General features: G+C 34.5%; 1 protein-coding gene across 3 annotated transcripts in view; it reads right to left on the bottom strand.

The window, feature by feature from the left end:
* The window catches only part of GRID2 (glutamate ionotropic receptor delta type subunit 2), a 1,267,385-nt gene that overhangs the window by 473,112 nt on the left and 777,995 nt on the right, over positions 1-16,278 (bottom strand). For all 3 annotated transcript variants that reach the window (XM_064484830.1, XM_064484825.1, XM_064484834.1), the window contains exons 6-7: positions 8,877-9,050; positions 1,962-2,123 (exon numbers count right to left, since the gene is read on the bottom strand). In XM_064484830.1, the coding sequence (XP_064340900.1) occupies positions 1,962-2,123; positions 8,877-9,050 (336 nt within the window). The remainder of the gene's footprint in view (positions 1-1,961; positions 2,124-8,876; positions 9,051-16,278) is intronic.

Below are 16,278 nucleotides of genomic sequence, written 5' to 3' on the forward strand. Positions count from 1 at the left end.
TCTGTGGGAAATTTAAGTCTCGAAAATCTCCAGTGCACATAAATGGAAACTTTCCTTAGCCCCATCCCTTAACCACTACAAGTGCCCAGCCCACCCACACAGCTTAGCCGGAGCCAGCCTGGACCTGAGTGTGCCCGCTGCTCTCGCCCGCTGCTCTCCCCAGGAGTCCCTGTGTGAGTAGTAAACCTCTCTCAGATTCTCTTGCTGTATCATCAGCCCTGTATCTGAATGGGACAACCAAAGCACTTGTCTTAGGCAAAGTAAAGTAATACGATTGGAAAAATGAAACTCCACTTTTTAAGGCCAATTAGAAATGTGGATGAAAAATAATGAAATTAAACATTTACAATTATAGGTATCATTCAAACTTAGTCTCCAGAAACACAGAATGAGATATATTCCTTTCAAAAGTGCCACTGCGTTGAAAACTTACTGGGGAAATTATGCAAATACTCCCCCAAAATGAAATTTCATAATTATTATATTAAATCATTGTTTTGATTATAAATTTTCTAGCAGTAACATTTTACATCTTGAATTGCTTCATGAGAAATACCTACATATTACAGTGTCTCTCTTTCCCTCCTACTGATACTTTCACTAAATAAGTGTCTCCTAAGCAACCTCCCAAAATATTATTCTGTCTTTGTGAGACAGCTTCAGAAGAATGAATATATTCAGGCTCCTGCACCCGAGCCAAACCATGAATTAATAAATTGGCCGGATCAGAACCATGTTCAACAACCTCCCTTGGATTCATACCTGCCAACTCTCTACAGAGATAGAGCTGGGTGATTCTGGCAACTCCTTGAGTTTAGATTTGACTTATTCATTTTTCAGTTGAAAAATCCTTCTCTGCTAATATATTCAATACATTTAATTCTTCAGCACTTCTATTGATAAGAGCCTAAATTCTCATTAAAGTGATTCTTCTGCAAGGAAGACACAGTACCAAGAGGAAGATCTAGACTTTCCTCTATTTGAAACATTTTTTTTCCCTTCACTTCCTGGTTTTTGTACATCCAGTCCTCTTCTAACTTTAATTTCTAGATTTCTCTCTGGCTCTTCTAAATACATTCATATTTCATTTGACTAGCTATTTCTCTTACTGTTTCAGGAGCAAAAAGGCAAATGCACGTGGAAAGAATAAAGATGCACAAAATGGAGAATATAAACTTCTAAATGGCCGTCTTCTTTGTGTAAAGGGTACAGGAGAAATTTGCTTGTTTTATTAATCATTTCATTTTAAATCTGAGAAGCTGTGCGAGACAAATGGAAAATGCCAGCAAGGATGACATGACAAAGAGGCTAATAAACTGCAGGATGCTTATACCTTTGAGAGGAGCTAAGCTATGTAAACTGTCTCCTGGCAATGGGGTAGGTAGCTGAGCCAAAGCAGGTCACGGTCAGGCTAAATACCACACTGATGGTAAAGAAGAATGCCATCAAGTATTCAAATAGTTCATAAATGCTACAAAATCTTAACCGTATATGAATTTTATCTTAACTGCAAGACGAAGTAAAGACCATCACATCCAATGTCTTACCATGTATCATCTAACTGAAAAACAGCTATATCTAGTGCTTATTCTTTTTCAGTGGATGATGTCATTTAAAGAAAAAAAAAAACAGCTTTTTGCACTTTGTGACAGGCACCAAAATAATTTGAGCATTTCTAACCCTAATGATATAATGAAGGTGATTTAAAATATGTCAACCATTAGTTTTTTACTTGCATAAAATTTCCTTATAAATAAATAAGGGCTCCCTGTTTCATAGACCTTTATGAATTTCTGGCCTTTTTTAAAAATATTTCATTTACCCATTACACTGTTTTGTGCTTTGAACAGGCAGCAATATTGGTGAAAAAAAAATCCTTTCTAAGTGATATCTCATCAAACGATGATTTATTGTTCTTCTCCACATGAAAATTAGGAATAGTGAAATGCAAGTAAAGATACCTTCTTGATGGTCTCCAGCATGGAGCGCCCGCCCTGCCAGGGCTTGGAGTTCTTCCTGATACATGACAAGCTGGCCATGCTGTGCCACTTCCGGTCCTCCAGCTTCTTGTGAAAAGCATTAGCAAGCAGAAGCACTGTGTCATATATGTAAAGGTTTGAAATCTGAAAAGATATTAGACAGTAATCATTAGAACTACTGATGCCAACCATCAAGAATGACAAGAAAATCGTCAGCTCAGCTGCTTCTGTTCATGTCATAGACGGCTGGTTTCCCAGGTTATTTATTAAGCAGAAAGTTTCTTTCTTCATTTCCTGGGCAATTTTGCCACTGAGAATGAAGTCTTGTCTGATTGTATGCCTCAATTGCTTTTTCAGCTTATTTAGGTGTAAAAGAGAAGATAAAAAAAAGAGAAGCTTCTACAGTGGCAAGGCTGTTAGTTAGTGTCAGACCTTAGAAAATCACTGGTCCTTATTTCTTTCCAAGGCGGTAAGGATCTGAGGGCTTAAGATTGGAAGGACAAACTGAATAATACATTTTCTGAATATGTCAAGTTTTTGCATTCTGGTTATTCAGATGGAGAAATATCAACTAGATCTTACATAAAAGATGAGTGTCATAGGTGCAAAAAAAAGGGAAGCAGCCATCTGTGTATAAGTTTGTGTCTATGGAGATTCAGTAAATTAAAAATGAGAGGAAACAGCACTATTCCTTAACTCTATAATGGTCAAGGATCTGTACAAAATTGTATAGGTATTCACACACATTGCAGTTCATTAACATGACAAATACATCAACAATTAAGTGTCTGTGAATGTGTGTTTATACTAACACTTTCTTCTTCTAAGACAATCATGTTCTTCTTTCTATATAGATTTTAAAATGAATTATAGAAATGTTTGATAAGCTCTATTGCACTCTTACACATAACTTTTGCCAGAACCACTATCCTTACGGTTAATTACCAATGGTGTTTATTTTTCAAAAAATTAGAAATAATATTTAAAAAATGTAAACACCAAGAGATATCCAAGGTCAAAAAAAGTGATTGAAAGTTACATTATTTCCTCTCTGAAGGAAAAATGCAATATAAAATAAAAAATGAGATATCAACCCAGCTATGAAAAGCAAATCCATCTTCAAGATTTAAATTTTCTCAGATTTTTAAAAGTGCCTTGTTACCACAGTTTTTCCTAAAAATAAAGAGAAAAGTATTTTGATTGCCCTTTGCTTATAATTAATCATGAAGGAATCTTATGAAATGTTCCGTCCATATCCCAGCACAGTACTATGCTTCGACTGTTAGGATGATGAGAGTTTAACGTAAGAACAAGTGTTAAGAAGCACTTCCTAACAGTGCCTTGGGAGTTTTCTTTCATAACTAGGTAAGTCTTTAATCATTTGTGTTTGTAGACCTTCCTTTAAGGAGAAGCTGAACACTCGTATGCACTACGAGAAATACCAGTTTGTTCTTCATAAGGAACTATCAGGGAAAGCTATTGTCACTTTCACTCCCCTGCCCCTCCCTCGCCAGATAATTACTTGATTAGGGGGTCGGCTGCAATTGGCAATGATTGAAGAGGGAGACTTGAAGTTAAAAGCAGCTGATGAATCAAACTTCATCTGAATTAGACTGTGAAGACCCAAAAAGTAAGCCTAGAAGAAATGTGCAGCATGAGTGGGCTATACCCCAAAACCCAGGGCAGATTTTTTGATGGTTTCTCAATAATCAACAATAACCTGGCCTTTCCTAACATCTCCTGGCCCCACCGCCTCTGACTTGCTTGTTCTTATCTCTCCAGCTTTATTTTGTTTCTTCCTTTGGCTGACTGCTTTAAGTATGCAGGTGAGACAGTTGTGGGAGCATCCTTTGATGTCTCTTATCTTTCTCCAAAGGTCAATATCCTCCAATCCTCACTTCATAGAACACAAGCTGGGTGAATCCTACCCTGAAAACATTTCAGGATTCTCCCTCCTCCCAGGCTAAGTGGGCAGTCCTCTTTTTATCTCCATAATGCTCAGTGCTTAGGTCTGTTGAAGCATATCATGATGCTAAGACTTTGTTTAAATCTGCTTTTCACACTAGAATATGAGTCCCTTCTGGATGGGGGCTCAAATTGTACATACTTTCCCCATCTTTGTTACTTTTTTATTTCCTCTTGACTTAGCCTAGAGCCTAGCACATATTTGGTTTTTGATAAAGAGATGTTAAGGCAAAGAAGTCAAAGAAAAGAAAGTCAAGTTTAACATCAGATGGGAGAAACCTGGTAACTGGGTTCCACCCAAACCTGACACTTCCTGGGGCACAGTCTTTTCCTCACACCTTGAGGCACATACTTTAGCATCCAAGCTGGTCTTAAAGGTGAGTGCTTTGTACTCAGTATGTGACAGGTGTTTTCAACAAATGACTGCCCCTTCTTATTTGCCCACATCCCGAACTGCAGGATCAAAAAGGTGGTTGATGACCTTCTCTGAGCTAGCTGTTACCCCTTGTTTTACTTCTTTCTCAGGCAACTGCCTATTCTCTTTTGAAGTTCATGCTTTCTTCTATGCCACGCATTACAGCCCCTTTCTGCCATCATCTACTGACCTCTTGGTCACCCTTTATTCATGACTTCTCCTTCACAGTGATCCCAAACTGTCTCCTTGTATGAAAGATCTTACACAGAAGATCTTCACTTCTACTCAGGCCACAAGCAACACTAATGATCATTTACTGGACACAAATGCACAAGTCCTTTAACATCTTATTAAACTCCAGTATCCCATCATTTGACCAACCCTTTCTCTCTACCTTACTGTTACTACACTTGTTCTCTGCCTTCACTGAACCATCAGCACCAACCTCTTCTATGTGCAACCTCTACTTGACACCTCCTATGACCTGCCCTGAAACATCATCTTTTCTTCAGTTGTTTATCATCCAGTATAATTTCTAGGCTGTTCACCATATCAGTGTTTTTTCTCTGTCCTTCTCTTATTTTTCAGTGTTTCTATTCAGTGTTTCTATTGGAACTGACACACTATTGCAGATGTGAGCTAACTAGGAGAGAGCAGTATAAGTTGCTCTCTCTTGATCTTAGTAAAATGCTTCTGACATAGAGACCAAAATTACATTAGAATGGTTTGGAGGAAATAACGACTTCTGCTATGCTCAAGCCAAATCTGCCTTCATCTTAACGGCCTTGAAAAGCTATCAGACCAGGTCTCATCTATCTAGACTTCCCGTAATTGATTTTGAACCTTACTTTATCTTTGTGATATTTCAACTTACAGGCATATTGTTAGCAAATAGTAACAATCTGAATCTTGATTATGTAACACAATGTAAGCATTTTCTCCTGGGCACTTACAAATCTGAGAGGTACACTTCATTCATTTTCATTTGTGTGATTTAAACATTTTGGAAATATTAGGTCCAAGGACAGAAACTTTGTGGAGGACCACTTCAAGAGCAGAATATTTATCAATGTGATCTGAATATTCTCGCTCCATACATCTCAAACTGAAGGTAAGGGAAGCCCTGGTGGTAAGTGTAGAAGAACTCAAACTACAGAATACATTCTTCTAATATAGTCTAACAAAGTCTCATAAAATAATGAGACTTTAATATATTTAAAAAATTTTTTTAAATCTGAAGCCAGAGTGTTAACCATCTTCTGTTCTTAGGAGTCCTTTGGGGAAACTATTCGAATGACATGACATCAATTTATTTAGACTTTTTAATGTCCTCTCATGAGGATTTCATAAGAAAATTTGTCAAACACTACATAAAAATCAAAATACAATAAATCGATTTATGACATCCTCTCTATCTAGAAAATTATTAAGTAGGACTTGGTTTGAAAGTGCTTGCTCTTAGGAAGTTCTATTATCTTATTTGAAGTTCCCCAAACCATATATTTAATAACATATTCTACACTTTATCCAAATATTAATTTTAGTGTGTTAAACTCTGGTTGTCAGAATCTTTTTTCCTTCCTTTTGAAAACTGGGACACTATACCAATGTCTTGCACTCCGGTCTTCCTCCCAAGTATTTCTCTAGTATTCTTAAATTATAATATTGTGATCATACCTACTGGCTTATTTACTGCTCTGGGCGATTATTTTTCAGGCCTCATTTTAGAGCAGTAAGGCATACTCTGACCACCACCAAACCCCTGCTCCTAAACCAGTGGTTTACTTTTAATGACATATTCTAATATTTCCAGTCTGAAGACATTTTTTCCTCAGTGGAGAAAACAGAAGCAAAAAGATGTGAACGTTTCTATTTTCTCTCCATTAACAGCCAAGCTAACATTAACCAAGCAGTAAGTGGCCACTTCCTTCTTGCTTCATATGTTGCTAAAAACTCTGTTTCTATCTAAAAGGTGTCTTTAACATTTATTTTGCAACTTCAGCTAACCCTGAATTTTAGTCTTCCTGGCACTAACTTAAAGATTGGGGGAACTCATTTTTGTTCTTTCTAAAGCTTACTTCCCTTTCTATGTACACTGAAATATGTAACAGCCCAGAGATTGCTACGTGGGCTCACTGTACCTGCTTCTCCTCTGTTGTATTGATTATTGTGATTTTATAGTTGGGTTTCTACTTTTAGAGCTCACTCAAGTCATATTTTCATACATCTTTTTTCTGAGTTGTTTTTTTTTCAATTGTACCCTGGTGATAAGATATGTCTGATCATTTTTATTTGCATCGCTTTTACGGGCTCCAAGTTGTAAGGGTTAATTCTTCTAGGGAATGCCCTACTCTCAAATTTCAGTAAGTATTTTCCTAGTTTTTTTTTTTTTTTTTAACTTCAATGAGATAAAATATTCACCAAGGTAAACCTCTATAACAAATGCTCTGCTTTTAGTGGAATATTTTAAATTCAAGAGCCCTGCATTTAGACTCTTCATTGTATAAATCTTCACATATAAAAGTTTCTATCAGTTTTCCTTTTACATATTAAACATTTAGTCAAATTCTATTACATATAATAGGGAAATACATATGTAATAAATACTCAAAGAAAAAGTCACTGTCCTATTTTCTTCTATCTGGGTTTGAGAGGAGTAATGAAGATGGTAGGAGTGGTGCTTCCAGCCCATCCTGAATTCATCAGATAGGCCTGCGAATATAAAGACAAACAAAATATTTGTTCCCTGATTTCGAGGAACTCATTAATCGAACCAGGACTGTGCAGTTAGGCGAATATGCTTTAAAATACTGTGTAGTGACTTTCTGCTTTACCCATCTGTACATTTCCTGCTATCTCTTTTGATAGAAGCAGCCTTTTAACACCTCATAATTTTCTAAATCAAAGTTCTTTCACATTTTTCTCCATTTAAAATTCAATCATTTCCACATCAATTACACTCATGAGCAATTAATATGAAAAGATGGGTCATTAGAAGCATAAAATGTTAACCTTATTTATGCTTCAGAGTGGCTTACTTAGACCATTGCCTTCTCCCTAATTACATTCAAACCTACAGATATTTACAGAGGTGGGTATGATGGGGGAAAGAGAGATAGGTGAGTACTTTATGTGATTTTATGATGCCTTGTCCTGGAGGGAACTTATTCTAAATGAGCTTAAAATCTAGCAGGAAAGTTCTATGGGCAATAATCCTGGAGCCAGATGCCTGATAAATATACACTGCTCATTACAATGGTAATAAGTATGAAGAAAAAGCTGGATAAATGGTAATTTATCTAAAAAATTCAAAGCTGACTAAAGATAGGGAAGCTGTGGAGTCATTGTTCAGGAAGTCTGCAAAATCAACTCTTCTATTTAGTATCATTGGGAATGAACTATTTCTCCTAGGATTATTTTTTCACACTGAACATCTCTGAGAACTAAAATGTTTTCGATATTGAATGTTTTGAAGAAATAGGTTTCTAAAATATATCATACATTTCTTTTCACTTTTGAAATTGACCATGACTTTCATCTTTGTTGATATTGTAGGTTTACTGTTTAAATATTAACTAACATGCTGGCAACATACTACAGTGATACCCTTAGGAACTGTTTTATGATGTAGAGCTGTTTTACAGGGAAATCTCTCTTTTGATGGGATATTTGAATTAGTGTATTTGTTTGATTTCTTCTTTCTTGTCTCTTGCCTATCTAAAGAGCACTTCTTATGGAGCTCAATTCTTGTCCATGTGCCTACCTTTGTTATATCTCCTTCAAACTGACATACTGAGATATCCAGTGCAAAGAGAAATAAAACAAAAAAAGATCCTGATAGGATTTTCCTTAAGAAAAAGAAATAGGCTCCAGATGAATATTAAAAGGGAATTTTTATGAGCAAGCTGTAAGGACTTGGTGGATTTTATTTTGCTGCTCAGAGATTGTATTCATTTACTTTCAAATTCTTTGTTGTATTCTGAATAGCAAAGGTTTCAGCTACATCTCATCTGAGTTTATAGCACTACAGCAGTTTTTGGACTTCTAAGTTGTTTTTTTTTTTTTTTTTTTTTTTTTTTTTTGGTGCAGCTCTTCAAACCAGAAATTAATCTTTAAAAGAAAAAAAAAAAACTTCTATGTCCTTGTTAAGCCAGAAAAGTCAAACATATTTATTAGCTTAATGCTTTGGAGTTTGGCATTAAAGAGTATTAATCACAAATTCTACCATGAGAAATGTTATCAATCTACTTGCTGAAAAGAAAATAACCTTTACTTATTATATTTTTATTAAACAAGGATATATTTTTATTAAACAAGGATATATTTCGCTGTAATGAGGTCAGACCGATCAAAGATGGATTCTTAGTGCTCTCTCCATCAGATTTATGAAATTGCTAGCAGAGACGAGTTCAGAAAATGAAAACGTGTAATTCTGAATGCAATGCCACTGGAAAAGCTCTCTCCACAATCGCCCAACATAGCATCCTTGAAGAAATATCCTGGCACTTAGAACATACCTCCATATTCTGAGCAAATGGATCCTTTGGATCACACAACGTTGAAGATATCCGATGATTGCCACGGAAACATCGCTGACTTATATTCTGGGGGACTGGAAATGTCTGTCGAATAATCGTTAACCTTCCAATTGACCGTCTTACAAGTTCCTGTACATCCAGATCGTTTATTTCCTGTAAGATAAGATAAGAAATGGAAGAATTAGAAATGCTTTATTTAATACAGTAACAGAAACACAAAACTATCAATGAGTTGTTATCTGGAAATGCTAAGGGATCCTGTTACTGTAATACATTTGTTTAATGCTTAGCTCACATCCAAATGAAAACAACAACACACATTCATTAAAATAATCAACTCATTTGTAGTTGCTGTCTGTACTTCAAATTATATACATTATGTATATAATTAATTAATACTTAAATAATTTGAAACACAGCAATTGACTTAAATATACTTTATCAATAATAAGTTTATAGTATATTGAAAACTTCAGAAAAAAATGTGTTGTATAAACATTGGGAAAAGTCAGAAAGTAGGTTGCTTTTATGCTTAATTATTCGTTAATGGATTTCAAAGTACCTTGAGTACCTAGGAAGATAGTTGCAATGTAAGAGTAATATATATCGTTCTTAGCAATGAAAAATTGGGTTCTTAAATAAGATAGGTAGAGAGACAAAGAGGAGATGTTATTTTCAAAAAGACTTTTCCTAATGATTTCTTTGAACTATTGATGTTAATTCATACATTTCTCTTGGTAAGGAACAGATAAAGTGCTCACTAACTGTTGAATAATTAACTGAGTATATAATTGTGGTCTTAACATAAAGATGGAAAATTATGTTGATTAATATAGTGTGAGCTCCAGTGCTCTTTATACAAACCAATACTATTTTGCATGTGAGCATTTGTGAAACTCAAGGAAAAGCAATTTCTATTTCCTTTTCCCCACCAACTCCTAACTCCAGACTTAAATTTTAGGATTTGACTCAATCATAAATGTAGAAGTAATAAAAATAAAATATTATTTTTACAACATACACCTGTTCTAATTGAACATTGTTCTAATTGGAATTTGTCAGAATAGAAGTGATCAGAATAAATTTAATTTTAATGCAGTCTTTTACTTAGGCCGTTTGTGCTTCAAAGTGCCCATTTGGAACCTTTTAAACCAATGAAGTCTTTACAATTAATATATCATTGGTTTCGATAGATTCTTATGGCAACAGAAATAAAAGATTTGACACAAGAGACATTTTGGACTGGAGTGAGCCATTTCTCAGTTTTGTTTCAAAGACTTAGAATAATGGAAGAGAAAGAGATGATTTACAAGTGTATATTTTCTTCATTTCCTTACTAAGCTAATCACATATTATTCTTTCTTATAGCACATAGTGGCTTTAAAATTCATCCTTTACTTATGATCTTTATGAAATACAGATTTTTCTGAAAATAAAATAACACCTGCCATCAGCTATGTCTAGTGTAATATCCTGGATTTCCGGTCGATTAATCCTTAATGTACCATAAAAAATGATTTTCCTCAGTTTAAAATGCCGTCTTTTTCCTTTAGTGTGTGTCATTTCACTGGCCACCAAAATTTCTGCCTGGCAAAAAGCAGGTCACTTTTTAATTCTCTGTCATCTACTCAGAGTAAAATTAGTGTTCTGTCAACTCCATTTTAAGCCTGAACTTTAACCAGAAAACTTTAAAAGTTAATTAATATTGCTATTCAATTATCTTTACATTTAAAAAAATTTCATATTGTGCAGACAGGAATTTTCATTTAAAAGGACAATGAAAAAACTAACTTTTCTCATAACCTTGACTAAGTTGTGTTTTATACGTGGTCTTTTTTTCTTTAGCAGTAGATTTATCAACATTTTGTCAAACAGCATCATTTCTACATGTTCCACTCATGGTGAACTACAAATCAGAATATTAGAACAAAAACTTACATTTATTAAGTCCTTACTATATATTAAGCAAAATGCTAAGTACATAACCTATTATCTTATTTACTGCTAAAAATTACATTCTGATTCAGATACTGTTATTCTCACTGATAAATAAACAGGAGATTCCAAGCTCTTCATTCAAAATATTCTCTATTCATAGTATGAATTCATAAATGTCATCACAAGAGACATTTCTGAAATAATTATACAAGAAATCCATTTTTACTTACAGGAATTATTTAGATTAATATTCATGAATGGTAGGAATTAAAACTCTAAAGATATATTATTCCAGCATTTAATAGCCTGATGACTCTACAAGGAATGATAAAGTCATCTATCATGAGCTAAAGTCTTTAAGAGGACTATTTTTAAACCCACAAAAGGAGATGGTTAACTTTTACAGGTTCTAAAAGCTGAAGTTCTCAGGTGTCTAAGCGACTATATCTGAGAAAATGTCAATTTGAATTGAGTATATTTTGCCTATTATTATTTGGGAAAGGAAAAAGAAAGTAATTTTCTGGGAGGAAAGAATCTGCCATTCTGAATGAAGTTAACAGACAGTCTGTCACAAAAAATTCACTTGCAGTCTTAGTTTTGACACCTGATCTCAAAAATAGTTTGATAGTGATATGAAAACTTGATTAGGCAGCTGCTTTATATTTACAGAACTGCATTTTCAAAAGGTGCATTTCAAGAGTAGCAGATGCAATGTTATATAAACACTAAAAGCCAAGGGAATCCTTAATCTATCAAGAGATATTTTAAATGAAAAAGAAATCCGTAAGTAAACTTCTGTATTAAAACATGGAACTACTGTATAATCTACTGGAATCTATACTGTTCTAATGCTCTGAACTTTAAAAATGTTTAAACCATCTGATTTTTTAAAATAACCATGTGAAGAACTAGTCTGCCACTCACTCTCTCAAACAGCCCATACTACCCAAATGTGCTCATCTCTATAAAGACATGCACATTTCCTTTATTTGAAAGAATTTAAAGACGCTAAATTATAAAATTATTTTTCTTTTTTGTGTTATTTTTTGACTAAGTGTATTTATGAAATAAGAACTAACAGTGCAATACAAATAAACAAATACATTTTAGTGTACCTAACTTTTCTCAATTTTTCTTCTTTAGGAGCAAGGCATACAGTCTTTTTCCCCCAAAATAATTTACATGGATAATCAAAAATTATTAAGAATCAAGTCAATAAATCCAAGAGAAGATTCTTGTTCACTTTGCTGTGCCAGTTTAATGTAGGATGGACTCTGAACTGTGTAAGAGACAAGAAAGAGGAAAGCTAAAATATTTGGTAGGGATACAACTCCATCCAGAAACAGCCACTTCCCAGAACAAATCTTTTAGGAAAACTGGATCACTCCTGAATCCTTGTAGGGTATCAGCTTTAGGCTTAAGTTAATAGACTTCTGGTGAAGGAAAGACTCTCAAAATCCATTAGATCAGATGCCAATCTCTACTATATAAACTATTTCAGAGAAGGGGCCCCTTCCTCCTTTTCCTGTTCTTTTATTTCTTAAAATGTTACAAAGTTCTTGGCTCCTAGTAGATACTTATTAAATACTGATAAATTTAAAAAACGAATGATAAAAAAAAAAAAATGAAGACTTTACCCAACCACCTTCTAAAGACAGATGCCTACAACTGTAAGTACAGGCACTGGGATGATTTAATAATGTGATCTATTCTAAATAAAGCAAATTTTAGTAATGATATTAAGCAGTGTACTATGTGGTGTCATTTAAAAAGATTATGCTTTTCGTTGGTATTGTTTTGCTGATACGTTTATATTCTTCATGTTATTGCAAAGATGACCCTTTGATGCTTCCATCAAGTTTAATGTTAATGCGAAATAACTTATACAAATATTATGAAATGTGAAACAACACCAGCTGTAGACTGTAAGAACAGGAAGAGGAGCAGAATGGCAGCTTTCTGCTTGACATATTCATTACACACTTAGGCTTTTCAAATCTCAAAAGAACAATAAGAACTTCTCCTTAACGGCACAATTCAGTAGTGATTAACAGAAAATAATGGCTTAAACTATTTAAATAAGAAGTCAGGACACCAAAGGTCAGGCTGAGTATCAACAGCTAATAGAAGGGTGCGCATAGCATTATGCTAAACAGTGCATAGCTTCCTATCTGAATGTCTAACTTTTGTAAAACTTAAATAAAGTGCTAGGCCATCTGCTTCAGGACCCTGAAGGGATGACAGTACTTATGTGGAAAGGCTGTTCTGTGCTTCAGCCACTGATTGCAGGGAGAAGATAAATACCATTACCAACTACTAACAGATGATTGATTACACCATATGAGCTAGCACGGACTCTCATTATTATAGCACACTTGATGCAAATGAAAAAAATACATTGTTTTCAAGTTTCAACATCAATTTGTATCATGATGCACAATGCCAACTTTGATTTATAGTTTCTCTTTGAGAAACTGTTGGTGCAATAAGATTAAATAAATGTTTGCAAGCCATTTTAAAATTAGCAACAAAATAGTAGCTACACAAACCAAACTAGACACATTCGTGATTCCCATGTTCAGTCAAAATGGGCATCTGCATGTTGTTGGGTTTTGTGGTTGTTGATCCTTTTAGAGTCTATCTTCCTAGCAAATTTGAGAAATCCTTGTTTCTTCTTTTATGGAGACTAGGGTAAATTATGATTCATCCATTATAAACAGGACTGAAAGTGAAATAAAGGTAGTGAGACTCAAGTTTCCTTTGGAGAGAATGAGGTGATTGAATGGAATCACATGGAAGAATGGGTGCTGACCACAGATATATTGAAGGATGGTCTTTGTTCGGGATGAAAATACAGAAAATATGCTTGATCTCTGAGTTGTAACCTAGCTTAGAAAATATAATGACCAAGGTAAACAGTGTGTGCTGTGAACATCAAATTTTTCAAAGGTTAAGTAGTACTGACTTGCCATCTTGCTAAAACGACATCTCTGCTCAAGGACTAGCAAGGAGGGCTGTGAGTAAAACAGAGATAAGAGTTCCAGTAATGGTAAAGTGAAGTTATAGTTATGACAGTTTACAGTAGAAAACCCAAGTGTGAAGGGGAGAAAAGAACTGAGGTCTTCTATACTGTCTTCTACACTTCTAGCATTTATTGAGTTATTTGCTGGTTAGATTGCTTTGTTTGTGTGGATGTTTTCTTTGCAAAATGGTGGCCCAAATTATGGAATGTCCATTTGGAGACATCATTCGCCCTTCTAATATTTTATGAAATAAAATTTAATAAGTTCAACAAAAGGAGTTATAATATTTATTAAATATATATTAAAATATAACTGTATTATTCTTTCCAAGATAATCATCATCAATGAAACACATGATAGTTTACTCAGTCAGATTTCCTCTTTATAATATGAAGAAGCGATTTCTTCCACAGTACAAACTGACAAATAAGCGTTAGACAGACGGCCACTGGTATTCTGGAAAGCTCTCTTTACCTGGGTTCATACTTTTAATATTCAGGTATAGTGCTAGAAGTTAAATTGAATATGGAAAAAAGTTAATTCAGGGGTCCCTTCTGCAATCTTGCCAAAGAATAGAAAGGAATGGGCATTTCCATTTATACATTATAGGTATTAATAGGCTTGATTAATCCATGTCTCTAAGGAGGCAAGAAATCACTTTTTTCCCCTAGTCAGCTCTACTGATGCAAACAAGTAAAATGGCTCCAGCTTGTTTTACAACAGAAAAGCCTGTGTGGTCTATCCACTGCCGTCAGTAGGTGGGGAATAAAAGCAAGGTGAGACAAAAACAGGAATTATGAGGAGTCTCTACTCCAAAAAATAGTAGCCTAGAAAATAATAAGCTAAAGACAAAAAGTAACAAGATATGGATCCTCTAAGATTGAAATTTAGGTAGCAGAAATTTCAAAAATATAATCTGTAAGGAAAATTATCGAAGCAAAAGAAAATGAAGTAAGAACAATCAAAGCTTTAGGCTGGAAAGGACTAAAAGGTTTTACATTCCATTATCACCTCTTCATAGTTGTGTAAATTTTGGCAAACTGTTTAATTTATTTGAACCTTAGATTCCTTGCAGAAAAATAGAAATGAAAATACCTCATTTGAAAAGTTATTATGAAGGTTTGTTAAGTTTCCCTTTTCCTTTTACTCTATCTTGATATCTAGTCAATCGAGACAGAAACTTGAGTGGTATTAGAACATTAAAGTTATTAAAAACTTTATTGAAAAGCAGATCTCACATACACACATTATCTGTGGGGATCTCAGAAAAACACATCCTAATTTGACATAAGAAATTCACTGACAAATCATGTAGACCTAAAGTTTGGCAGACCAACAACAGATTTGTAAGATGTCTCCAGTGCCTTTAAATTGAGTGAAAAAGAGCCAACAAGGGAGCTAAAACTCCATCAGTGACGTGTGGTGCAGGAGAAACCACTTGAACTGAGAACCGGTTTTACTTTTCTGTGTAAGAAGAGACAAATCATATGCTTTCCATGGCCCTGACTCCCTCATTACTTCATAATAATATTTAGCGTTCAACAAAATAATGTGTGAGAAAGTGATCTGTGAACTTCACCGTGCTCTTCTCATTACTGCAGCACTATTTATTGTCTTTTGTCAGGACTGTGTTACGGATACTGGATAATACTTCACTTAATTTTTATCATGAACTTGTAAAGTAAATGTTACTATACATACAAACAAAGCAGTCTGAGGCACAGGATGATTATACTATATTTCCATAGTAACACGGCTAACCAGTTGTATAGCCAGGATGGAGCCGATCTGGCTAATTGCAAAACCAGTACTCTTGCCCAAAATGCTGTTTTGTTCCTGAGACAAAACTTGTTATTCAATCATTCAATATTTAGTATCTATTGATAAATAATACATAATTTTTATTCATAAGTGATAGTTAACGTTGAATCCTAGGTCTCGTTGAGAACAGATTCACATGATCTCATTATTTATCCCTGACTGACCTCTCACTGTCCTCTCCAATTCTGACTGGCAGGTGCTAATAGAATAATTTGTTTCAGAGGGCTCTCATATTGTAATAGTGTATTTTTATCTTATGTATGGTCCTTAGAAAATTCAAAAAACTTTCACAAGGGATTTGACAAGTGGGTGAATTTTAAAACAATAGTATTGCTTTATGAAAAGAAAAACAATCTGCTCTTGTTTATTCATATTCATGTGCTGAACTATTTAATCTTTGTGTAAAGGGGGGTGGATATAAAAGTTCTAGAAACAACAGTAAAATATAAATGGAACATAAGCACTCCACTGGGAGGAATTCACTGTGCTGACAAAGAAGAGTGTACTTTTCATAAAGATGATCTCCCGAAGTAGGCAGTGTGTGCCAACGGAAAAGGCTAAAAGATGTTCAGTGGGGAATACGTTCTCCATGTATTTCA

Source organism: Camelus dromedarius, chromosome 1 (assembly GCF_036321535.1).
Source record: "Camelus dromedarius isolate mCamDro1 chromosome 1, mCamDro1.pat, whole genome shotgun sequence".
NCBI lineage: Eukaryota > Metazoa > Chordata > Mammalia > Artiodactyla > Camelidae > Camelus > Camelus dromedarius.